Source organism: Diadema setosum, chromosome 7 (assembly GCF_964275005.1).
Source record: "Diadema setosum chromosome 7, eeDiaSeto1, whole genome shotgun sequence".
Classification (NCBI taxonomy): Eukaryota; Metazoa; Echinodermata; class Echinoidea; order Diadematoida; family Diadematidae; genus Diadema; species Diadema setosum.
This window is the reverse complement of record NC_092691.1, coordinates 13,528,586-13,554,543: the sequence shown is the minus strand read 5'-3', so window position 1 is coordinate 13,554,543 and position 25,958 is coordinate 13,528,586. Positions and strand designations below refer to the sequence as shown.

Sequence of the window (25,958 nt, the reverse complement as noted above, 5' to 3'; positions counted from 1 at the left end):
CTGTGTCATGAAGATACACAAATACAAGGAAAAAAGGAATACATAAGGAGCACAAAAACGTAAGATTTATTAAGCCACTGGAGACGAGTCCCAAGAATACTTGGGCAGGTGTCTATATGGGAAATGCGTGTTACAGCGAAATCAGTCTGTCCTGAACAGGTTAAAGGGGGGGGGGGGGCATCCCTGGATCCACCATGAACAAAATTGAATAACAGTTACCAATGCACTTACTCGGAGCACAAGCTAAGCACTATCACTTCTGGTTCTAGAGATCAAGGTCTTTGTCAAGATTCATCAATTTGGAGGCTTGCATTCCCCTGGGGGGCCTCAAAGGTCCCATTTGAACATTGAGATCCTATCACAATATAGATGTTCCTGCCAAGTTTGGTGAAAATCCATCATATGGTTTTTGAGTAGAAACTGGCAAAGTAAAAAAAAGTTTGTGCACAATACAAATCGAATGAAGTATGATAGATACCGGACAATGAATGATAGCATATTAGCTCAATAAAAACTTGAACCATTGGCTATGAGACATTGGCTCAGGTGAGCTAAAACAAATACACTTTGTACAAGAGAAAAAAACCAAAATGTTAAAATTTTATTCATGAACACTCTTATGTGCTAGGGGCAGATCCAGGAATTCTGTAAAGGGGAGGCACATTTGCCTCCCCTTTAAATTAAAGGGGGGCACGCCCACCCCTTCCCATTTTGTCCTTTTTATTTCTTTTGTTTTGACAAAAAATAAAAAGGGGGCGTGCGCCCGGCGCGTCCCCCTCTGGATGTGCCACTATGCGCCAACGTCCATGCGTGCAGAGTCAAGTTGTGAGATCCATAGGGGGCCTAGGAGTACCCCCTCCCCCAGCTGCAACTCTAGCCATAAGAACTCCCTTATTATGTTAGTCCAGCCTATAATGGGCACTGCAAGTACAAATCATAGGTGGGATGTCAGGGATTTGATTTGTAGCACTTTCACAAACCTTACATAATCAAATGTACTATGTTTAATGGTTGTTAAAGTTTGAGCTGTATTCTTATAATGATCAAGATTTTCATTATTTTTCAGGAAAACATTTAAGCAGGACAAAGTTTGTCCATTCAAAGTAAAGTTGAATTCACAATCTTCCTCACATTTCTTTAGTGCCTTCTTACCAATGAAGCAGATCTACTGAAATGACACCAATGAATGCCATTTCATTCTCACTTCTGTGAGGCAATTTCAACACATAACCCAATGCTTCTTAGCAGTCAGCATGTGCAGCCAACAGATGGAGAAGTTACAGAGTTGACTGGTCAGTCATGGACTCGTAGTCTCTAGTCAGGATCTCTCTTGGGAAAGCAGAGAATAACCTTGACAAAGGTGCAACAATAGATATATTCAATATTGATCAGGGTATAGCCTTTGCATTAATATAAGTATATCGGTTTACAATTGGCTTTGCTTAAAGTGAACATAGCCACTATGGCTCAACAGAAAGGCGACACGATCATGGTTCTAGACATATGATGCACCGATGTGTTCATCTAATTTTCTCCTCCTCCGAGGAGCAAAGGGAAAAACAGGCAAGTATCTTCTGAAAATATGATTGCTCTTCTCATCACACCTTTTGTCGATCATTTATTGTCTTCATTTTGCATTTGAATTAAGAGAATATTTGTTATCAAATAGTATTTTCCTGAGACTGTGAAAGACACATTACTGCTCACAGAACTGAGAACATTCCATCTCTTCATATGTCTGCTAAAGTAAATCTACTTGTGTGGAGGCCTGATCCCTACACAAATATGCATCAAATTGAGCTGACTTGATATTGGTGTTAGCACACTTTATGTCTTCTTTGTTCAGAAGTCCATGTACTCCACATTCTGTACATGATGTTGCTTCAAGGCTTGAACTTTTGCTTCCTTTGCCTCAAGATGTCTGATACAGTCTCTCTGCATGTAGGAAAAAAAGTAGAAGAATGAAGGAATGAAGAACACATCATTACATCACTCGGTCTTTATCTGTGGGAAAATGGAGAGTGAGGCATCTAAAGCAAATATTGTATAATCATGATTATGAACATGTACTGTATATGCCATATATTTTGCGAGGTTTTTATTTTCGTGCATTTCACGAGTCGGGTGTTATTCATGAATTTAAAAGCATGTGAATTTATTAACTCTGATCTCAACGTCAATGCGACATGCATGCATACATCTCTCTGTTCATTACTGCACTCCACGATTGCAAATTTTAACCACTTGCAAAATTGTCTGAGGTCTCAATTCGCGTAAAATTATACTTGCTGAATATATGGCATATACATACCCTTGAGACCCATCATGGTGCTGTGTACCATTTGTATAATATTGTTGTTGTTGAGTTAAGAGGCTCGTCATTCACATCTGAATATTTGCACCTTTATCTTCACCATGTCAAATACTTCACTAAGAACAATAACTCAAAAATGAATTAAAAATACTTTGTAATTATTTAAAGAAAATATTATTCATATAATAGTCTTACAAGCAGCAGACCTTAAAGAACTGCTTTCATTTGAGCCCTTTGTTGTTCATTTGTCACTGTTTGTTTTTGAATAAAATTTGTACTGTGAAGATCTCTGATGGAAAGGGAAGGTGTTTTTATGGATTCATTATTGATAAAGGTTCTGGAACACTTATGTAAATAGATATGGAACAGTCACAAGATAATGGATAAGACAGGAAACAAAGTTAAGGCAGGTTATTCACCTCTTTTGTAATGACTAAAAAAAAAAGGGAGTCGATAAGAGTGTGTCCCAACTCCCAACTGAAGGGAAATGAGATGAAAAATACAGAAGTTTCACCATTTTTTTTTTTCATGTACGAAAGAACTTCACACTATTCTCTCAGCCTGTGCTGGTTGGACGTAGTCCCTATTTTGCAAATGGGTCAATTGACATACCTCTCTTTCTTTCTCTTCTTTTGAATTCGCTCATCCTGCTTGTGGATCGCTATGCTCGAGTGAGAATATGCCCTCCTGTCATGTTTAGGGTGGTGGCCTGGCACCTGACTTCTCTGTGATGCCTTGGACTGGTGGATCTGTCTCTGGTAGTGGAGATGAGGGGAGTTGACCAGCTCTTGGGGGAGGACCACACCTAGTGGCTTGAGGATGCTTGTCAGCTGCAAAAACAGCTGTGAGGAAGTCATGACTAGTAAAGGAAAACAGTGTTGCTTCATATAATATGAGAATGAGGAGCCATTATGGTGCAGACTTTTGACACTCATGATGGAACAATTGGATTTGCATTAAATCTCCGCACTGCTTGCTGCTTTCGTCCTTCAGCAAGACAATTTTGGGGATCGCAAATGATATCCTCACTATGAGTTGTATGGTTCTCCTTGTAAAATCCTTGCATGTGATTGATGCATGTGCTCCGCATTAGGAACATAAACTCTTGGTGCAAATTACACAATTCCATGTAACCAAGCCACTGCTGACTCTTTGGCAATGTGATGGTACTTCTTTTTTTCAGCGACTGCACATACATGTGCACACACGTGCACACACACAATAGTGATTAAACACTCACTCCGAGTAAACATCAAGCCACAAATAAAGATAAAAGATATTCTGGAAAATATTCCTACCTTTCTACAATAAAGTTTGAAACATACTGCAGTAGCTTGCTCTAACATATAAATAAAAGCTGAAGGCTTAACCCTAATCAGGCTGGGCTTTTTTGGCTATGCTATATCGGGGGGGGGGGGGGGGGGGGGGGGCAGATTCCGCCCCCCCCTTCAGATCTCGCATGTGGAACACGCGATTGCGCCGAAAATCGGCACACGCGACGCCCGCGACGTATTCTATCAAAATGTACAAATGTATGGTTGCTTTCTCCGAATATTTTTCTTATATTTTATATTAATTAATTATTGTAATTTATGCATAAAATCAGTTTTGGGCTCTAAATCACTTATTAATGCTCCAATTAAGCTAATTTCTTTTTTAAAATGTTTTTTGTATCATTCTTCTGAGACATAGGATAAAAAAAATCTGTATCGAAATTAATTTCTTATGTATTTCTTTGTTTTTTGACCTTTTGTTTTTGTTTGTTTTTTGGCCAAAATTTGTCACAGACATTTTTCGAAGCATTATTATGATAAAATAAATTAATTTCGGCCATTCTAAGTGAAGATATGAATTTTTATGTGAATTAATTGAAAAAACACAATTTGTATTGGATTTGTACACAAAATCACATTTTGGAGCAATTTTGGGGTTGACAAATTTTTTTCGAATGGGCGTCGCGTCAAAACGGTATGCGCGGGCGCAACAATTTGGGTCTCAAAAGTTGCGCGATACTTGAAAGAAAAAAGTCATGAAACATCGCGGCGGGAGCTTATCGCGTTGCGAAGATATTGCGCGAAACGTCGAGGGGGGGGCGGATTCCGCTCCCCCCAGCCTGATTAGGGTTAATGCTCATGTAATCTTCATGATGTAAGCGTCATGATGCATCCCCTCATGCATACATCTTCAATCTACCCTCAATGGAACTTTAATGATAATAATGGGTATTCCAGCAAAAATCGTAGCCACAGTCACCGAATATTCACACAGACCCTTTTGTTTCAGATGTTTCAGAGCAAAAAAGAATAATCCACTAATTTGACCGAAAGTTGTATATGATAATACACTGTACACTACCAGCAAATATGAGATAAAGTCATCAAACATTATGTATACACCATCTTGCTTTTTAAAAAAAAAAAAAGTATAAGGATTTCGCAAACGTGAGGTAATAAAAGCAACAAATGGGAAACTACAAAAGAAAATATATCACTCATTATTGGACTCTATATCCATCCTATCTGGTGCTGAAAAGGATATTTTTGCTGTTGTTGTTAAGAAATGTCATGGCAGTTCCTTTGTTCCCAAGTCTTCCAGTTCGCCCAATCTATAGAAGACATGACAAGATATGGAAGAAATTATGAAGTTACAACAGGAGTGAAGACATCATGGTATTAAGTTCCCCCTTCATTGTCTACAGCATCAGTGTTTCAGATGGTAATACATTGCATCTCAAATTTCAGAGTAATCAGTCCCCTAGCTCTATGTTGTGAAATTAAACTTTCTTTGAAGTTTTCATAATGCTTTTGAAAGCTTACTGCATATTTACGTGGGACAAAAATATGTGTTTTCTATAATAATGATAATGATAATGATAATGATAATAATAATAATAATGATAATGATAATGATGATGATAATAATAATGATAATGATAATGATGATGATAATAATAATAATAATGATAATGATAATTGTCTACAGCATCAGTGTTTCAGATGGTAATACATTGCATCTCAAATTTCAGAGTAATCAGTCCCCTAGCTCTATGTTGTGAAATTAAACTTTCTTTGAAGTTTTCATAATGCTTTTGAAAGCTTACTGCATATTTACGTGGGACAAAAATATGTGTTTTCTATAAAGATGATAATGATAATGATAATAATAATAATAATAATAATAATGATGATAATGATAATGATAATGATAATAATAATAATGATAGTGATAATAATGATAATAATAATAATAATAATAATGATAGTGATAATAATGATAATAATAATAATAATAATAATAATAATAATAATAATAATAATAATAATAATAATAATAATAATGATAATAATGATAATAATGATAATGATAATAATGATAATAATAATAATAATAATAATAATAATAATAATAATAACAATATTGATAATAAAACATACATACATGTACATACAATTTCTATAGCACCATTTTCCATTCTGTTTAAATGCTCAATTAAAGGTGCTTTTCATGGAAGTAAAAAGACTGAAAGTACCATAAAAGTGGGAGAAATATGAAATTTAAGAAAATGTCACACAACAGCATTTTGTTAACACAGATATCCTCGCATATACAGTATAGTTAACATCGCGTAAGTGAACACATACTTAAGTTGATAACATAAAAAGTCCCCCAAAAGTCAAAAGATTTTATCCAGACCAGTGTGTGTAGACCAAGTCAGGTTTACTGTATATTCCATTTCCTCTACTACATGTAAGTCACAAGGCACTTTCAAGAACCAGAACCCTTACTGATGTTCTTTTCAGTTTTCAGAGAAAGAATTACACAAACAAAGTTTGTGTATACAATATATACAACTTAGTGTATATTATGTTACTTATCTTTGGAGAGGATGGGGAACTTGATGTTGGACATTGCAATTATCATACCTTAAAATTGTACAAATATCCTCATAAAGTGCAATGCTCACCTGATGTATGTAATCCTCCACACTTGCTGGCATGTCAAAGTTTATGACCATCTGCACACCAGGGAGGTCGATGCCACGCCCTATGACACCAGTGCTCACCAGCACCTGGTAGGCCTTGTCCTTGAAATGCTGCAGCACCTCCATCCGCTCTCTTTGGGGTTTGTCCCCATGAATGGAAGCCACTGCAAGACCACAACTCTGATTATGGGATTCATAAGGATGAAGGTAAGTATCACAGAACAGGCATAACTTCAGAAGTACGGTTTCAGTATGGAAATACATGTCAAAGTTTATTCATATTGGCTCTATGTCTATACATACATGGCCCTGACAAATGTTGTCTCAAGAAGAGTCAGGAAATCACATAATACCACATCTACTACCCAAACCGAACTCTACCATCTAACATTATAGCTGGGCTTGACACGTATACTTTTCTTTCTTTTTTCTCGTGGCCTACATGGGCCACAAAGATCTCGACATTTTTTATCTAAAATTTAGATGGCCTGAAAAAGAAATGTAGTGGCCTGGAATAAATGGCAACGCAACAATCCATTTGGAGTCTTAAGGACGCAAATAGGCCACAAAAAGATAGCCATTGTGGAAAATAAGTGACCTGACATCAGTTTTTAGTGTCTCTGGGCCACTGCTAATATTGTTGAGCACTGATTATAGCCAAGGAGCAGAGGTGCCATTTCATAATCCTAGTCATACATATTATCACATCATTCTGGACAAGTCATTAGAACAAAATCAGGTAAAACATAGCCAAATGTGATTTGGGATATCAAAAAGAGTACAAGAAATAGTTGGCTGAAAACTTTGTCCTTCACCTTTTCAATGGCCTGAGCAAGAAGATCAGCACCCATCTTGGAGTCTACGAAGATGATGAGAGGAGGACTGCAGAAAACAAACAAAAGCATACAAATGAAAGTTACAGTAGTTTTCTTTTTCTTTAGGTAATGAAATATTTTCTATCATTACCATATCCTCTTTATATTGAGCACACAACTAGCAACACCTCTGGAGCCAATTTACGATTTGCCTGCAACTAGTGTAAGAAGGCTGTCAGTATAGATACATTGTACACTGTACCTGCATCCTGTCCTAATCTAAGGTGGTCTAGTTATGCTCCATATTATTCCAATCTAAAACTAGAAATGTCGCTACAGCAACTGGTTATACCCCCGCCAAACATTTCATAAGCTTTGGTCAAAACAACATTTCATAAGCTTTGGTCAAAAAACTGAGGAAGTAGTTAAATCCGCAAGATCTTTCCTTGATCTTCTGCCATTAATATGCCGTTACCATGGCAACGTACTTTCGGTTACTGTCGAAAAATGCGTCTTGCACATCTACAACTAAAGGCACACATCTGTACCAAGTTTCATGGAAATTGGGCAAAAACTGAGGAAGTAGTTTGCAACACAAAATTTTCCATCATTTTGGCTCATAATATGTGAGCTGTTACCATGGCAACATACTTTTTATCACTGTCAAGAAATGTGTCATGCTGACCTATATCCTAAGACAAACATTCAATATGAATTCCATGAGAATTGGAAGAACACTGATGAAGCAGTTTTGCCATGAAGCATTTTGCCCTATATTTTACCAATAACATGCCGTTACCATGGCAACGCACTTTTTGCCACTGCGGAAATATGTGTCTTGCACATTAACATATTCAGATGAACATCTGTACCTAATTTCATAAAAATTGATCAAAAACTGTGGGAGGAGTTCGCGACGCAAGATTTGTACCCATTTTTGCCCATAATATGCCATTACCATGGCAACGTACTTTTGGGTACTGTCAAAAAATACGTCTTGCACATCTACAACCCAAGGCACACATCTGTGCCAAGTTTTATGGGAATCGGTTGAAAACTGAGGAAGTAGTTCGCGACGCAAGATTTGCAACGGACCGACCGCCCGACCGCCCGACCGACCGCCCGACCGCCCGACCGTCCGCTGATTCCTATATACCCCCTTCAAACTTCGTTTGGCGGGGGTATAATTAATCAACAAAAAGATGTGATTTCAGTCCAGAGCTCATACATTACCACCATCCATGCATTTTGCATCAAGGGCAAGTTAAAAAAAAAAAGATTAAACTTCAGCAAGCACATGTGGATTCATGAAACGGAATATTCTGCATAAAGTTTAAGGGAAATCAGACAATCCATTCAAATGTTTATGCTTTGTTACATTCACATGCTTTCATCACTGGATAAAAAGGCTATAACAATTCATGAGGTCAAAGTAGTTGATCCATATGTATAGAAAACACAAGGCAAGTGCCAAAATGTGTCTCGCCAATTTGCGTAGAAGAAATTAATGTTTTTCTAACTCCCGGAAGTTCATTGACCCTGCCCATGACCTTTGACCTTGTGGTGACCTTCGACTCCCCAAGGGACATTTACCAGCCAAGTTTGGTCACAAACAGACATATCAAAAGTTATGACCCCTAAGTGAAATGAGCCGTAAAAACTTAACATTGGGCCCTAAAAGTTCGTTGACCCCTGTCTGTTACCTTTGACCTTGTGATGAACTTCAACTCCCCAAGGGACATCTACCATTCAAGTTTGGCCACAAACGGACATAGGGATCAAAAGTTATGAGCCATAATCGAAAAGCGCCGTAAAAACTTCAAATGAAAACATACATGTAGTTCTGGTAAGGGTTTGAGAACCCGTCTTGCACCATTTCATATTTGCTTGCAATATATCGAAAGAGGCTATCAAGAAACTTACCTAGCTGACACGATTTGCCAGGAAGATGAGTTGTTTTGGAGTATTTTGGGATCATAAGTAAAAGTCGGTATACCGACTTTTGTTCAAGAAGGATCCAGGTTAACTCTGTCTCAGGGACAACTCGGCCCTATTTCAGACAATTTACACGCAGTTCGTGATCGCTGTATTCTATACCTGTAGGCGCATGTTCATTTTACATGCACGCAAAAGAGGTTCTTTGATACACGCGTTGTATCAACTTGGCCCATAACTGCGACCAGCCAGAACGCAAAGCGCTCCCATAGCACAACACTGTACAATCCAGAGGGACAACTTGACCTGCCGTCAAAGCGAGGACGAGTTGTCCCAGAGTTTCCTGAGTTAGCCTGACCCCGACTGGGTAAGAGCTGAGATGCAAACCTTTTTGGTTACTATTTCACATTTTTGTTGTTACCCAACGAATATCTTGTTATTACAGCGTTACTCCACACATTTCTTAGGCATATGTGTACATTTTGGAGCGAAATTTGACAATTTAAATTGCAGGCTTACCAGAACTATGTTTTGCCTTTAACATTGGGCCCTAAAAGTTCATTGACCCCTGTCTGTGACCTTCAACTCCCCAAGGGACATCCATGATCCAAGTTTGGTCACAAAAAGACATATGGATCAAGTTTTAAACCATACTCAAAACGCGCCGAAAAAAAAGGGGCATTCCAGACGATTTTCAAAATTTCACATCATGTAGTACATAAATTGACAGCTCCATGTATAGATTTGTGGAATTTATTGTGGTCTTTGAGCAAAGAAACCAATACTCTGAAAATCTTAAACAAATTACACTGAACAGTGTTGATGACATAGAGCCTCACGTATTTCAGAAATGTAGCAGTATAATTTCATTACAATACCGCTTGATTGACAAGTTCACCTGTGTAGAATGTATATATGCATACCTTCTTCTTTTGTTCTATTTCCTTGAGCCCCAACTCATGCATTCTTATGGTGAGGCTGCTGTGTCGTCATCCTTGTTCATTGCAATTTGTTATAAATTTTGAATACATTCTTAAACCACATCCCGATCACTATAAATTCTCTGGCAATTCATTAAAGCACTGAGTACAGACGCACTGAGTACTCTGTACTCAGTATAAGTAATTTATCATCGTTCACATGTAAAAATCTGAAAATCATCTGGAGGTCTCCTTTAACATTGGGCCCTAAAAGTTTGTTGACCCCTGTCTGTGACCTTTGACCTTGTGGTGACCTTCAACTCCCCAAGGGACATACGTAACATACATAAGTTTGGTCACAAACGGACATATGGATCAAAAGTTATGAGCCATAATTGAAAGGCGCCGTAAAAACTTAACATTGGGCCCCAAAGTTCATTGACCCCTGCCTGTGACTTTTGACCGTGAGGTGACCTTCATGTTTGGTAAAATGTGTAACTTTGTATAACCACTCTTCCCTCCAAGTTTGATTGAAATTGAAGTCCTCAGTAGAGAGTCAAGTTTTTGGAGCGTTACAGACGGAAGACCGACAGACAGATGCCGCAGGCAATCCCTTAGTCTCCCCGCGCCTCTGGTGGGCTCGACAAAAAGAAAGAGAATTCCACAAAATTTCATTTCCTATAACAAGTACACAATCCTTTAACTTGTTGCTAAAAATACATGTTGTGGGTAATAGTAATAATAACCCTGTACCTGAAATGCTTAGGATCTTGGAGAACTGCAAAGAGCTTTTTCTTCTTGGATGGCTCTTCAACCCAGAGGATGATTTGTTTCACCGATGTACATGGTGTACTGGGCTGAATGGTGGAAGAAGGAGCAGGATCTCTTTAATGCAGTGTGGTAGTCTTGTCATGTCACAATAGAAATGTTAAACATAGGGCTGTAATAGCATAATTCTACTGAAATGGCACATGGGTCTACAACTGAGAGAGCATGGGTATTTTACGTGTACAAGACTGAACTGTCAACACAACATTTGCACACACTGGTGTTTAATGCAATATTTGGTACCCTAGGGTATCAAATGAAAATTCGCCATCTTGTTGAATTAGTGGGGTTTTTTGGGTTTCTTTTTTTTTGTTCAGCACTATACTCCGGGTTACAAAAAATGTGTAAAAATAATTCTTGGTATTATTTTGCACAAAAATGTTTTCTTGTTTGTGATTATGCAACGATTAATGCATGCAAACAGTAACTTTTTTTTTCTCTCATTTACATGCTCTGTGTACTCTTCACTGTTTAAAAATAGTCGCCATGACAACATTGTACAACTGAATGATAATGGATATGAGATGATGCTACACAATGCTGTACCCCGGGTTACAACGGCACCCCGGTGTACGGCATGACAAATCATTTGAATGTTTCAACCTTGCATTGTATCATATTTTGACATAAATTGTTAAACTTGTGGCTGTTTCTCCATAAATGAGCAATGAATAAAGACGTTAATGAACACAGCCTCTTCCAATGTGAAGGATAAAACGAGGGTACAATTAACACTGAAAAACAATTATCTATTTTATTATCCCTGGATATGCAATGAACTTACATGAAATCAATGTACTAACTCATAGTATAATCCTACTAAAATGACACCTGAGTCTACAAGTGAGAGAGCATGGGTAAAGAGCACATACAAGATATTGAACTGCTTATTATGTTTGGCCCTGCAAAAGAAATCCAAAATAGAAATTCATCAAGAAATGCAGCCCTTACACTCCATACAAAAATGTGATATGGTGACGGATGGACCACTGTAGGCAGCATCACTAAAAACAGGAGTGAAGATCTAAATGTATTGCACCTCATTTGCACAAGAATATCTGAATAGGTGGTGCCTGCAGACAGCACATGACAAGACTATCACCTATGACCCTATAAAAAGTGAAATATGTACTAGGCAGCACCATTACAAATCATAGGGATTAAGAGTATACCATGATGACCTGCATAAAAAAAAAAGAGTCTAAAAGTGTAGCTAGTAGAGTGTATATAATTCAGCAACCTAAATATGACCCTTGACCCGATGAAAGATGAAATATTATGGTCAGCATAAAAAAAGTAAATAAATGAATTATAGAGGTTAAGATTTGAATGTGATAAGCCTCTGAACAAAACATAAATATAATCTATGAGAAATGTGGCTAGATGAGCACACGCACACAGACCAAAATCAACTTTCTTGTGTGTAAGGACAGAACAAGGCAACTCCCCCCCCCCCCCCCCCCGATACGCCTCAAAACTAAAGTTGAATACAATCCATCAAGAAAAGTGGCCAGAACTGCACAAACGAGATGCTACAGCAGCAGTGTGACACTGCTGAATCTAAAGTATCCTCCTGCACATGTACCACGGATACAAGTTACTGCAAAATCTATGAGAGGAACTCACTGTGCCAACTGAGATGAAGACAGGATTGTTGAGCAGAGATAAAGCCATCTTCTCAATGGCAATGGGGATAGTTGCTGAGGCGAGAAATGTCTGGTGCTCATTCGGCAAGTGCATCATGATGTCATACACCTGTTGAAATGAAATTATGTGTTTGTTTTGTTAATTTGTATTTACATTTGCACTTTTAAGCAAGGATGCAAATTTGCATACAGTAACAAAAATCATTTAATGTGAGCACCATTTTATTCAAAATTGATGTTCTTTGCCAACACTTAAGTACAGTGTAGCTGGTAAACTTGAATGAGACAACAATGCAGCTTTTCACCTCCAGTCCAAAAGTCAATGAAATGTGTCTATTTCTATACTACTTTGTACTCAATGAACACTTCCCACATACCTGCTGTTGAAAGCCAAGTTGCAGCATTGTGTCCATCTCATCAATCACGACTAGCTTGATGTTATCCAGAGACAGGGCTTGATTTTACAGAAATTGATATAAGATTCAAAATAAAAAGAAAATGGGAAAAATATTATTATCATCTATTGCCTGAAAAATGAAGCAAGAAACAGTCAAACTTAGTGAAGTATCCATGACACATATACAGCACTAAATTTCATGATATAGACCGATCTGGCCTAACAGAAAACCTGCCATGACTGCAGTGTTCCACGCCTGTATACATATTATGCTGAATGCATGACATACATTGTATATTGCCCTGGGAGCAAGCCTGTTGCAATATATAATGTACTGTATACGCTATATATTTTGCGTGGGTTTTATTTTCGCGAATTTCGCGAGTCGGGAGCTATTCGCGAAATTAACAACACGCGAAAATATTACCTTCCAAACTGAATCCCTTGCCTTGATGATACGAACATTTCAGTACTAGTATACATGTCATGGCTTACCGAACAGACCATACTGGCTAAGCTTGTTTATGTAAATATAGCACACCCACGTCTAACTACTAGTATACACAGCCCAGTCGCTGTAAGTAGTATTCGCACAGCACAGCGTATTAACAGCGTCTGGGGGTGGTCGGGCTAGTCCACGTCTACTTACGAATACTGTAGAGCCAATCTATTATCGCAACCCCTCGTACCACCACTTGTCAGAAATCTAGCGCAATGGACTTAACCACTTCAAAAATGTTGAATTCTATCTTACTAGTTCGCAGAGTTTGGTAAGTTTTTTTTCATGCAGTGTATAATAGTATCATTCTTATTTGCTAGTAAGTTGAAAATTCTCACTTTCTTTGCCACTTCATATTTTCTTTGGTCCCCCAATCGCGAATTTAACCACTCGCGAAAATGTGTGACAGCGGCAATTCACGAAAATTTATGTACGCGAAAATCATAGCGTATACAGTATATCATGCATCAACATAAGCATGTGTGCATGGAATACAGCAGTAATGGCAGATCTTGATACCAGGACGGATCAGTCTATGGGCTATTGATGGGAGGAATTTACGGCAACTGGTCATGAAACATATTTGGCCTCTTTTTTTCACAATACTACATAATGTATTATACATTTTGAATAGTGTTTTAGAATTTGCTGCAACACATTGCCTTATAAATACCTTCTTGCTTCATGATCTCCAAAATCCTGCCAGGGGTGCCAACGATAAACTGAAGAAAACAAATCAAGAAAGAATGACTAGGAGGTTAAAAGAGAAAATCATACAAGTTCAACATCTACTGCAATTTACATTCAAGTACACCGAGACATTCCACATGTTCAAAGACATTCATTTCAAAATGCTTTCATTAATCATACGGGTGAGTCTTTGACTTTAATGGCTATTAAAGAAAGCCATTCATCAAAGGACAAGTTCACCCTAATATACATATGTGTTATGGATTGACTGAATACAACAATATCAGTTTAACACCTCAGTGAAAGTTCGAGGAAAACTGGACAATTCCTTAAAAAGTTATGAACGTTTAAAGTTTCAGTGCTGTTATCTCTGGATGAGAAGACTAAAACACTTTGTGACATCATTGCAGGACAATACATAGAAAATATAAATAGAATTCAACATATTTCACTATTTATAGCAAAATGAAAGAGCACTTGACTATACTTCTTTCAAAAAGCAGGGGGAACAGTATTACCCTTAACATGTGTCAGTCACAAGTTGAGAAAATGTGAGCTTTTCATAAAAAAATGAAATTTTGTAGAATTTTCTTTATATTTTCTTTGTATCTCATACATGCAGGGATGTCACAAACCTTTGTAGTCTCCTCATCCAGCGATGGTCGTACTGAAACTTTAAAAAAAAAATAACTCTTGAATGGATCATCTGATTTTCCTCAAAATTCATAGATGTATTCTACCAATACTGCTGCATTCACTCAATCCACACATATATTTAAGTGAACTTGTCCTTTAATACATGCATAAGCGAATCAGTCATTCTTGCACTGAGTTACCTGACTAAAATAAATGTGTGTGTGTGTGTGTGTTTTATTGCATTATAAAATGTACATCAAAGTGATTTCACACTATCTTTGGTCTATTAGTCTAAAGCCACATTTTTTAATGTTTTGACTCTACACATCATTCCAAATGATTCATGCATACACGTATCACCTGCCCACTGTTGTGTCATTAGTGACACAAAAGTTGGTCAAGAACTGTGTCACAATGGCTGATTCCATTCAAATATGCAGTCTTTGAGTGAAAGAGCTTCAAGCTGCACTTGTAAAATGGGAAGAATCATGGCTGCTCTAGTTCTGTAGCTCTGGGAAGCCACAGTGCATGATGGATCTATTACTCAGGACAGGAATCATTTGTAGCTTCATAGACTTGCACTTGTTACATCAAATTTGTAATGCTGTCAGAGGTATAGATTCTTGTCTGACGGCCCTGAAAACACATTTTGCAAACCAGATGGGCATCGTAACTGAGCACTTTGAAGCCAATAATTGGTGAGCTCTAAAAGGGAAAGAGCTTAAGCCTGATGCCAAAAAGACGTGGATTTTGTGTGGCTCTCTCTCAAGTAGAGGAGGAAGCCGTTTTTAAATTTGAAGTTGAACTTGGGTAAGCCGCTGGGCTAGCAGTATGATTCATTAAAAGTAAAAAGTGGACTTGTCAGAAATGGAAACCTCTCATCTGCAAAATGGAATCTAAAAGACCAACTTTCGTGTTTGAGAAATAAAGGCTACATTTGTGCGTTCTCAATGACAAACTCAAGTCACCAAATACACATGTACTAATTCCTCATCGTATTAAATAATGCATTATTACTTTCAACACGGCCCATTGAAGCAACCATTTGCTGAATGGGCTCCCTTTTTAAAAATCAGAATAAAATCATGAATAATATAAATGCATGAATAAACCTTCCTATTTCACTGAGAAAAGACTATCAATCTTTACCTCTGCATACATAAAATTGCTCTTCCATGTCTCATACATGTAGAATCAGAATAATCCATCTCCTCATAATCCTTTCCTTTCTTTACACATTGTGTACTACAACCGCTCAAAAATGAAGATGCAGAGTTATTTTGCAAAAGGCATTTTAATTCTTTGTCCTTTGCACAATGCAATTATTCACTGTGCTTACCTATCATTTCCTGATGGTGGTTGGAGTCATAAGGTCAGATGAAACTAGAATTATCACTGAAGAAGATTAATACCCCCGCCCCTAGTGTTGCTTTATAGTATGTGATGTCACGAGGGCAATCATACAAACAAAATGTGACCACAGTTGCATGAGTGCTATGGTAACAGTTGGTTCCACAAGGTTTGGGTAAAAAGTGTGGTTACCATGGCAACACATTGTCTGATACAAACACAAGGGACATTTTGCATAACTACACTTAAAGACCATCATACACACCAAATTTGACCTTCATAGCTTGAATGGTTTATTTTGATACAAAAATGAGTGGTTACCATGGCAACACATTTTCCTTATACTAACACATTGGTATCTTGCAAAACTACACTTCTAGATCATGATACATATTAAATTTGACATTAATTGCTTGAATGATGGAAAATTTATTCAATCTGCAAGGTTTTGGTAAAATTGTGGTTACCAGGGAAACGGTTTGTGTGACAAACACAAAATTTATGTGTTCCACATCTATACCTCAGGGCCATAATGCCTACCAAATTTGGTTTCAATTGCTTGAAAACTGTGGAAGAAGTTCACTCCACAGGATTAAAAAAAAAAAAAAAAAAAAAAAAAAAAAAACATGCAGTTACCATGGCAATGCATTGTCCGATACAAATACAAAGGACATTTTCCAAAACTACACTTAAAGAGCATCATACACACCAAATTTCACCTTCATAGATTAAAAGGTTCAATTTGATACAAAAATGAGTGGTTACCATGGCAACACATTTTTCTTGTATTAACACATTGGTGTCTTGCATAACTACACCTCCCGATCATCATACATACTAAATTTGACCTTAATTGCTTGAATGATGTGGAAGTTATTCAATCCACAAAATTTTGGTAAAATTATGGTTACCATGGTAACGCTTTGTCTGACAAACACAAAAATTATGTGTTCCACATCTATGCCTCAAGGCCATAATGCCTACCACATTTGATTTCAATTGCTTCAAAACTGTGGAAGTTGTTCACTCAACAGGATTTCGAAGAAAACATGTGGTTACCATGGCAATGCTTTGTCAAGTACAAACACAAAGAGTGTCTTGCATAACTACACCTATAGATCATCATAGATACCAATTTTGAAATTGATAGCTTAAATACTATGGAAGTAGTTCCCTCCACAAGGTTTTGGTAAAATTGTGGTTACTATGGCAATGCATTGTCCGTCAAACACAAAAAACATGTCTCGCACATCTATACCTCAATCATTTACCCAAGTTTCATTTAAATTGCTTCAAAACTGTAGAAGGAGTTCGCGACGCAAGATTTTGCGACCGACCGCCCGACCAACATCACGGTGATTCCTATATACCCCCTTCACACTAAGTGTGGCGGGGGTATAAAAAAAAAACACACAAAAAAAAAAACCAAGCTTGCCTGTGCTATGATGCATTGTGGTTAGACAAGAGAATGTTACCTGGACACCTTGGCGAAGGCGATGCAGCTGAGGAGGTAGAGAGAGTCCTCCAACTAGCAAGGCAGTCTTCATATTAGCTAATCCTGTCAGTGAATGATGAGATACACATGAGACACATCAAATCTAATGAGGACTGGACAGTTGCCTTGTGGCTTGAAACCCACCAAAATGAACTGTTACTCTGATTTAGTTGTATGACTATTATCTTCATCTGAAAAGTTGATTTTGTCAGTCTACTTCTGTCCATTTCAGGTTTGGAGCATTTGGCATGCTCCTTCATGCTGCATTTTTTTTCCCCATTCTGAATAGGATATGGGGTTTAAAATGTGGCTCTTGAGAAATTTCCCACAAAAAGTAAGCAAAACAAAAGGCAGAACTACATAAGTTGATTTACAAAAGCAAGTCTGACATCTATAGATGTTTTCTGATGCTATCTCAGCTTTATTTTTGAACATGTAAGACAAAACAAATTTTGGGCTGGAGAAAGCTAAATTTTACACCGGCGAAAATACACTTTAAGCAATAGGATACACAGCTAGAGCAGAAAAGCCACACAGGTTTACACCCGGACCACTCTGAGTCAAGCTGTAATCTGTCTCCTTTATCTATCTAACCTTTGTTTGAGTATGTACAGCACTCTACTGTCACCAAATGATCACACCACATATCACTTTGTGTAAATCTAATTCTTGCAATTAATTTTTGTAAGAGTTGAACAACATAATGTTATTTTGAAATTGACTTCAAACAAGTAAGCCCTGGATGGTGTATCAGGATGTGATACATGAGGAAGTAGATATAAACCAGAATGATCACACACCTTTCATAAACTGCTTTGCCTGCTCCTCTATTTGCATGGCTAACTCCCTGGTAGGGGTAAGAATAAGGACATGTGGCCACTGCATCTCCTGGCTGGTAGCAAATAACACTTCGTTGTAGATAGTCATCACACTGGATACAAGAAATGAAGCAGCTATATAGGGAAGGAATGCAGCATGAATCATATCTTTAGCTGTGCACATCATCATTCCAAGCATACATTACAATGTATGTACAAATCATCACATAAGATGGTTTCTAAAAGGTACATGTCTGACTGAAGTGGAATACAACTTATCAAGCTTGTTCAAACAAACATAATTATGAAACATCAAAGTGTTACAGTGAATAATGAAATGAGTATAGTTTACCTCTCCAACAAAATCTTTTGGGACACAAGAGACTATACAAAGCTTCAATGTCTGTTAATTTCAGCTTCTGCACAAGTCACATTTTTATTTTTTATTTTTTATCATGCAGCAATAACCTCCAGGTCAATTTGCCAATGGCAAATTGTAATTCTATGGATTTATAGCTCATTCAGAAGCTCATTCTGTGAGCAGAATTACCAGTAACTTTGTAAATGCAGCTGCCAATAAATTGGCACACATATTTTGCAATGTTTGCCACCAAGGAACAATGTCAACAACTTCACTTACTCTTTCCTGAACTGGTCTGGGCACAAACCATGACATCTCTGCCACTCAAAGCCACTGGGATAGCCTGCATCTGGATGGGAGTTGGAGTCAGGTAGCCAGACAGCTTCAGATTGGCTTGCACTACAAACACAAACATTAGTTACACATCCACTGTCAAGCCTCTGTATGAATGCAGTGACATGCGCCATGCCAGCACAAGTATCATATAAATTTAGTCCATGATCTTGAGTACATTGTATTAGATCACAAGTGTGACAAACAGACAATAAATCAACAATCGAAAAATGGGCAAAGAAATGGGATTCCATCGGGATTTGAACCCGAGACCTCTGGTCTAACTAGCCCGGTGCTCTACCGACTGAGCGATAGAAAGCCCTAGTTCAGTGTTCATCCCAGAAACCCTTAATTCTCAATGCTGGAATGGTCAGAAGCTATAGCAGTGTGTTTGTAATTAATCAAAGTGCAGTTTTATTTTACCAAGGCAAAAGGTCATAGATATTATAGAAGTGCATGTGGGCTAATAATGCATTTGGAGTGTACAAGTGTATATTGGCTAGTGTACTATACTAAATAAAACAATTTATGACATTGATTTGTCTAAGCTGGATTTAGCCTTGGTTTGGACCATATTAGATAATATAAACATAAACACACACACACACACACACAAATATCCTAGCGCATAAACTATAACTTTGTAGCTGACTTACCATTTCACCGCAATCAAAATAAAATAATGTGAAATTACATATATATAGAAAGTAATAAAGTACATAACATTGTACAAAACAAGTAAGATTTTACCATTTAACAAAATGTCTTATTCCTTTTGGGGTTTTTTGTTCTTTTTTTTTTTGTTTGGCTTAACATTTTTCTTTTGTTCAATTTTCAAATTACTAGATATCCCCTTTAGAGCTTTAGATTTAGGGTGTGTAATGTACTCTGAAGTTGTATCAAGTAATAATAATATATAATAACACACATAACTGTTATCATTTCAACTTTGTGGTGCATATCTTTAAAGGGACTGTAATCACAGACTTCCTTTTTTTTTTCTTAAAACATGCCCCACGGGATGACTATTATTTTTCAATTTGATGCTATAATACTATTGAACCTGACCTCTTTTAAATATGTGCCAAATTCGACAGTGTTGGGCTGAAAAATATAGATATTAGGCAGGATGGCACAAACTAGTTCAGATGGATTCAAGTTATCAGGATATGTGGAACAAGTGTGATTCAGATTAACAGAAATCTTCCCAGTTTTATTGGGGCAACAGGTTCCATTTGATTTTGAGAGACTGAAATGGAAATCATTGCAATTTGCTGTCTAAATTGGCAATATAACATTTCCATGCATTCTGACTTACATTTTTCTGGCAAGCTGAGCTGGTCAAACTCCATGACTGGTCTTGCCACATCTACCCCTTCAACAAATATCTGCACCTGCACAGAAGAAAATATGAGGTTTAGCAATGTTACATTCAAGAAAAAGAACAGAAGACAACACAAGATTCTGTTGGTTGAAAAAAAAAAAAAACTGACAATGGGAATCATCACCTTTAATAAAGATCATATGACATTCAACTGATTGCAGATGTGTCAAAATATTGATTCTGATAGCTTTTCAATTGCATATTATTTATCATCTAAGTTTGTTGTCCAACGACAGAAATCCCCAAAAAGTTTGTAACAAGCGGTCTAAAAGATAAAAATTTTTGCATGGCACAGGGAAACAAGGTCAAGAGGGGCTTGATGCACAGAAAGCACAACAAGCCTCCAACGAGCCTCCATCCCAACTTGTAATACCCCCTTAGAATGCATGTGCCAAAGTTGACAACTATCACTGTCGCAGACAACTTACATTCCCAGCCTCCACAACCACCACAATCAAATATGATTTGGATCTACTGTATGGAAATCTGGAGAAGAGCATCATTATAATGAAGACAATTTTGGCCCTTTGGTCCCTGTCCCTGGGCCCCATGGGCATTGCTCATTCCATGTAAGCATCATTGTGTCCCCTACCCTATATAATGATTCTTGCAATTTAAGTTTATAGTCTAAGGATAGGTTTCCAAGAACACAATGAAGGTGTACAAAAAATAAATCAGGCAATGCTTTCAAGACAAAAGAATGGTGGTAATGGCTTGCTTCAGTGATTGCCTCCAGTAAACTACTAGATAGGCTTACAGTGAAAGAAAGAAAAATGAAGCATCTATTCACCTTTAAAATTTCTCTGCAATGATTAAGAGCAAAGTATTAGTTCAAGTCAGTGTTTTCAAAAGATGTGGTACTAGGTGTGCCAAGATTAGGTGGTATCATAAATTTGTATGTTAACATCACAGTAAAGTAGCTCTGTCTACCATGATGAAACATGTGTGCTCCTACCTGTATGCTTACAGAATATGATCAGACAATGGTTCATACAATGGCACTGGAATTTCTTTACACATTTTGAAGAACTTCTATATGCAATCACAGAATTCATAAAAATCTGAACCTACCATTCTTTTCAATGGAAGTCTCATCACAAAAAGTGGCAAAGAAGTTATGCTCACCTGGCATTTCTAGTCTACATCAAATGATGTGCAAATAGAATAAGAATTAGCGAGTGCCTGCCTCATTTCGGATATCTTGGATCTGCTCATGAGAAAGACTGGAAATGCTGCTGTGCTCATTGTACATGTACAGACCCTGGAGGTTATCTGTTGATTGCCTGGATGTTGTCTCCTCACTCTGGGATGTCTCACTGTCATCTTCTGCAGTTTCCAATTCAGCAGCCTAGTATGCAAGACATTTTAGTTATTAACACTCAGCAAATTGCTTGTCGAAGTTATCACGCATATTGCCAGCTCACACATCAATGCTGAAGGCTGTGTTTTTCTGTAGGCTGTCTGAACTTCAATGAGATATGATATCAGATTTGTTAGAAGTAGCTCACTCAGATATACAATGTATTTTATCTCCTGCAAAGTAATGATAAAGGCAAAAAAGATGCACATCAATGTTTTCTGGGGAAGAGGGAAACTTGACAGCTTGAATATTCATACATGGTCTCCCAAACATCCTCTTCGCATCATGTTGTACAAATTTCTGTTGTTGGCCTGAAAAGAAAAACATTAAAGAACAAGTTCACCTTCATTAACATAAGGATTGAGAGAATGTAGCAATATTAGTAGAATACATCATTGAAAGTTTGCAGAAAATCGGACAATCCGTTCAAAAGTTATGAATTTTTGAAGTTTTTGTGCAGTCATCGCTGGACGAGAAGACTACTGCAGTGTATGATGTCACATGCGTACAACAATATAAGGAAAATATAAAGAGAATTTCACAAAATTTCATCTTTTAAAAAAAGTACACATTCCCTTGTCTCGTTACTGACATTTGTTATGGGTAATATTATTCCCATTGCCTTTAGAAAGAGGCCAGTCAGGTGCTCTATTATTATGCCAAAAAAGTGAAAATATGTTGAATTTTCTTTACATTTTCTTTATACTGTTGTACTCATATGACATCATGAGCCTTAGTAGTGAGCCTCATCCATCGGTTCCAACACAAAAGTTTTAAAAATTCATAACTTTTGCATCGACTGTCCAATTTTCCTCAAACTTTCACTGATGTGTTCTACTAATATTGCTGCATTCTCTCAATCCTTATGTTAATGAAGGTGAACTTGTCCTTTAACCTACTGCAGAAGCATCTTTTGGCATGTCTTAGTTCTCAATGAAATTCTATTTTCCTACATCCTAACTTACATTACTGCTTGCAGATGATATGCAAATTAACACAAATGTTACTTTATTCACCACTAAATTAATTTTTATTCCCAAGTAATTATCTATATCAAGTAAGAGTGTTAAATCAGATACAACTTTGTTTACTTTCAATATTTCTGTTCCACAATGTCTAAGACCATTGTACGATATGTAAGATAATTACCTGAATGTTTACAGTTGATTGTAGTCCCATCCTTGTCAGATTTCTTGCTTTGCACTCCAGGCTGCACACATCAGCTTCAGTCTGATCACAGATGTACTCCCCATAGCGCCCACAAATGATACAAACAGGCTCCTCCTTCTCCGGCCATCGCTGGAGCTTGCTGAACGAGATTACAGGCCTGTCATCAGCCAACTCTTCATCCAAGTAACTAGTCTCTGACTGTTTAACCGCCATTTCTACATCCCCATGATCTATCAGTGATGAATCATGAAATTGACTGTCTGTCCTTGCATGCTTGCTGTCTGCCTTGGTGGTCGATGACCCTGATGCATAGTGAACATCCTCAGAAATTCCATCCCTGCTACTCCCCTGCCCACTCTGATCATTCAAAATTTGATCATTTTCTCTCTCCTTCTTTTCAGATTTTGAAATATGTGTCAATATCTGATTTTGCAGCTGCTGAAATTGCTGGAAACTTCTTGTTTGCAACTCAGCCAGACCAGTTCCTCCTGATCTACAGTCCTTGTTCATATTCACTTGTGTGTCCTGGACAGATTCACAAGGAGTGATGTTCCTCATATCACACATAGAGCTTTGGGTACTGTACGCATCTGCAGCCTTGGATTGCTGATCAGCAGTAACTACTGCTCCAACAGGGTTATCTAAACTGCAGCTGTTGCCATCCTGAATCTGGACAGTCTGTGAAGCTTGTGGGTCACAAGTAAGTTTCATTTCATTTGTCCTCTCCACATTGTTACTTTGCATCTCAAACTGCTTGGATCTAAACGCAGGATGTCCACATGGCTGAGACTCAGCATTGCGACTCTTGGGCTGGGATTTTCCATGCAGTGACAGCAATCCACAATCATTTTGCTGTTGCTTTGATATGGGACCACTGTGAGCCTCTCCAGAAGGGAGACATTGATCGACTGAATCTATATTAAGTTTAAGACCTTGGGCTGATACAACCTTCTTTGAACTCGGCGTGACAGGTCTGTTTGTTGTCCTTCTATTTGCCACTGCCCTTGGAATGAAGTCCATGATGATGTTTCTTCCTGGATTATGGGGATAAAAACTAATATATTTAGTCACCACTCCCCGACAATGTTCTTTGCAAAGGATAATAAAATGGAAATGAAGGAAAGAAAACATAACACCAGCCCTACAAAACATAGCACCGCTGATAAATGAAGACAAAAAACAAAAAACAAACTGTCATGTAATCTAGGGCTGCACACTAACCTATTTCTTGTTGGACCAGAAGGTACCGGTACCCAGTTTTTCCATTTTTAAAGGGGCATAGTCCCGGTAGTGTAGAGGGCGCTGTTGATGATACTGCCGATCACCGTTAGCATTGATACGAAGATTATCGAAGTTGAGCTGTCATCAAGAGTAAAGTGAGTAGGTGTTGCTAAGTAATGTTGCCTTCGTTGTCTTCTCTGCGCATCGCGCAGTCTGTAGTAATGCCAGGGTGCGTGCATAAGTGCTTGTTATTATGACATCACAAAAGAAGTTTGCTAAAGCTGTCATCCCCCTCAGCCGAATCATGAGCTGAACTGTGATCGGACCACTGACTACAGTGGATCGGACTTCTTCGGACTCGGGGAAGTGGGCCAAAGCGTAAGCGCTAAAGAGGAGTTGATAGCATAGGTCTCTATAGGAAACTTGCGCCCGTGTACGCATTTGACTAAAACACCGGAACCATGCACCCTTTAAAGGGACTGTACAGTACTGGTTGAGGTAGGGATTCATGTTTTGAACATTCCTAAGTGAGATAATGAAAAGCCTCTTATGAGATATGAAAGAGCATGTAATTTTAAGAAGGATTCAACGTTTATTTGATGAAAATTGGTTTTCAAATGGCTGAGATATCCAAAAAAGTGCTAATAATAAAAGGCGACATGCCCCAACTTTATTAGTATCTCTTTGTTTCACTTTGTTTTTGGATATCTCAGCCATTTCAAAACCGATTTTCATCGAATAAACTTTTGATACCCTTTAAAACTGCATGCTCTTTGACATCTCATAGAGTGGTTTCTGAATATCTCGCAAAACGTTAAAAGCTAAATCTTCACCTCGACCAGAACTGTACACACCCTTTAACTGGTAAATTTCAGAAAAAAAGTTACAGGCCTAACAGTGATTTTTACTGGTCAGGGACCATCGGACCAGTGCTAGTGTGCACTGTTGTGCAATCCAATGTGGTGAAACCAAAAAAAAAAAAACAACAACAAACAAACAAAAAACAAAACAGAACATGTATGGTAGCCCTACTACATATCGACCACCCTTATTGAAACCGACCGCGTATAATTCGCGCACCGAACACTTAGTACGCACTTCTCTGCGCGCAAAGCACATAAAAATGGATTGGCTTTGAATGTAGATGAGGATGGTGTGGGAAAACGAGATAATTCATTGTTCATTAATGGTTTTAATCAAGGACAAAATTTCGAATGAATATTTTCACCGAATCGTAATGACAGCACAATGTAATGTCTGTGGAAGTTTCTAAAAGGCTTCTAAAAAGCTTCGTACAACACGGTCTTCAATACAACTCGGTTTGCGTGCATTGTCAATGCAAAAACAGCGGTCGATCCTAATAACGCGATTTACCGCGGGGAGCTGAAACGAGGCCACGCAAGTTCGTCGGCAATATTTTTGCACTGAAACTTCGAATCGAAAACGGAACAACGGCATTTGATAGAGCTGGATTTTCTCAATCACGTAGGTCAAGTTTTTTTACGTGAATTTTAGTGTTAAATATTCTTATCAAGCAGATAAACATTAGGCGGTCGATTAGTAGTAGGTCCAACCATACAATGTACTACCAAGCTGCATCATGCCCATTACGTCCATACATAAGTCATGTGTAAACTAATGATTATAAATGCCTTGTGCAAAGCTTGGGACATACATGTACTATGCAAGAACTGAACCATAAAACATAAAAAGACTAGAAAAGAACTCTGAGAGCGCAGAACTCTGCCAAGCAACTAATTTCCACCAATTGATCTTGTTCTTCCATAGAGATCAGTGATTTCCA

General features: G+C 37.8%; 1 protein-coding gene across 1 annotated transcript; it reads right to left on the bottom strand.

The window, feature by feature from the left end:
- Positions 1-571: 571 nt before the first annotated feature.
- On the bottom strand, positions 572-23,962 carry LOC140230378 (probable ATP-dependent RNA helicase DDX59). The gene is made up of 15 exons (XM_072310526.1): positions 22,913-23,962; positions 21,590-21,751; positions 20,338-20,413; positions 18,966-19,085; positions 18,308-18,460; positions 17,488-17,570; positions 14,010-14,058; positions 12,818-12,894; positions 12,421-12,549; positions 10,720-10,823; positions 7,112-7,178; positions 6,279-6,476; positions 4,853-4,919; positions 2,927-3,158; positions 572-1,935 (listed from the first exon to the last, which is right to left on the bottom strand). The coding sequence occupies exons 1-15, from the start codon at positions 23,951-23,953 to the stop codon at positions 1,884-1,886; spliced, it is 2,610 nt and encodes an 869-aa protein (XP_072166627.1). The 5' UTR covers positions 23,954-23,962; the 3' UTR covers positions 572-1,883.
- Between the last annotated feature and the right edge of the window lie 1,996 nt (positions 23,963-25,958).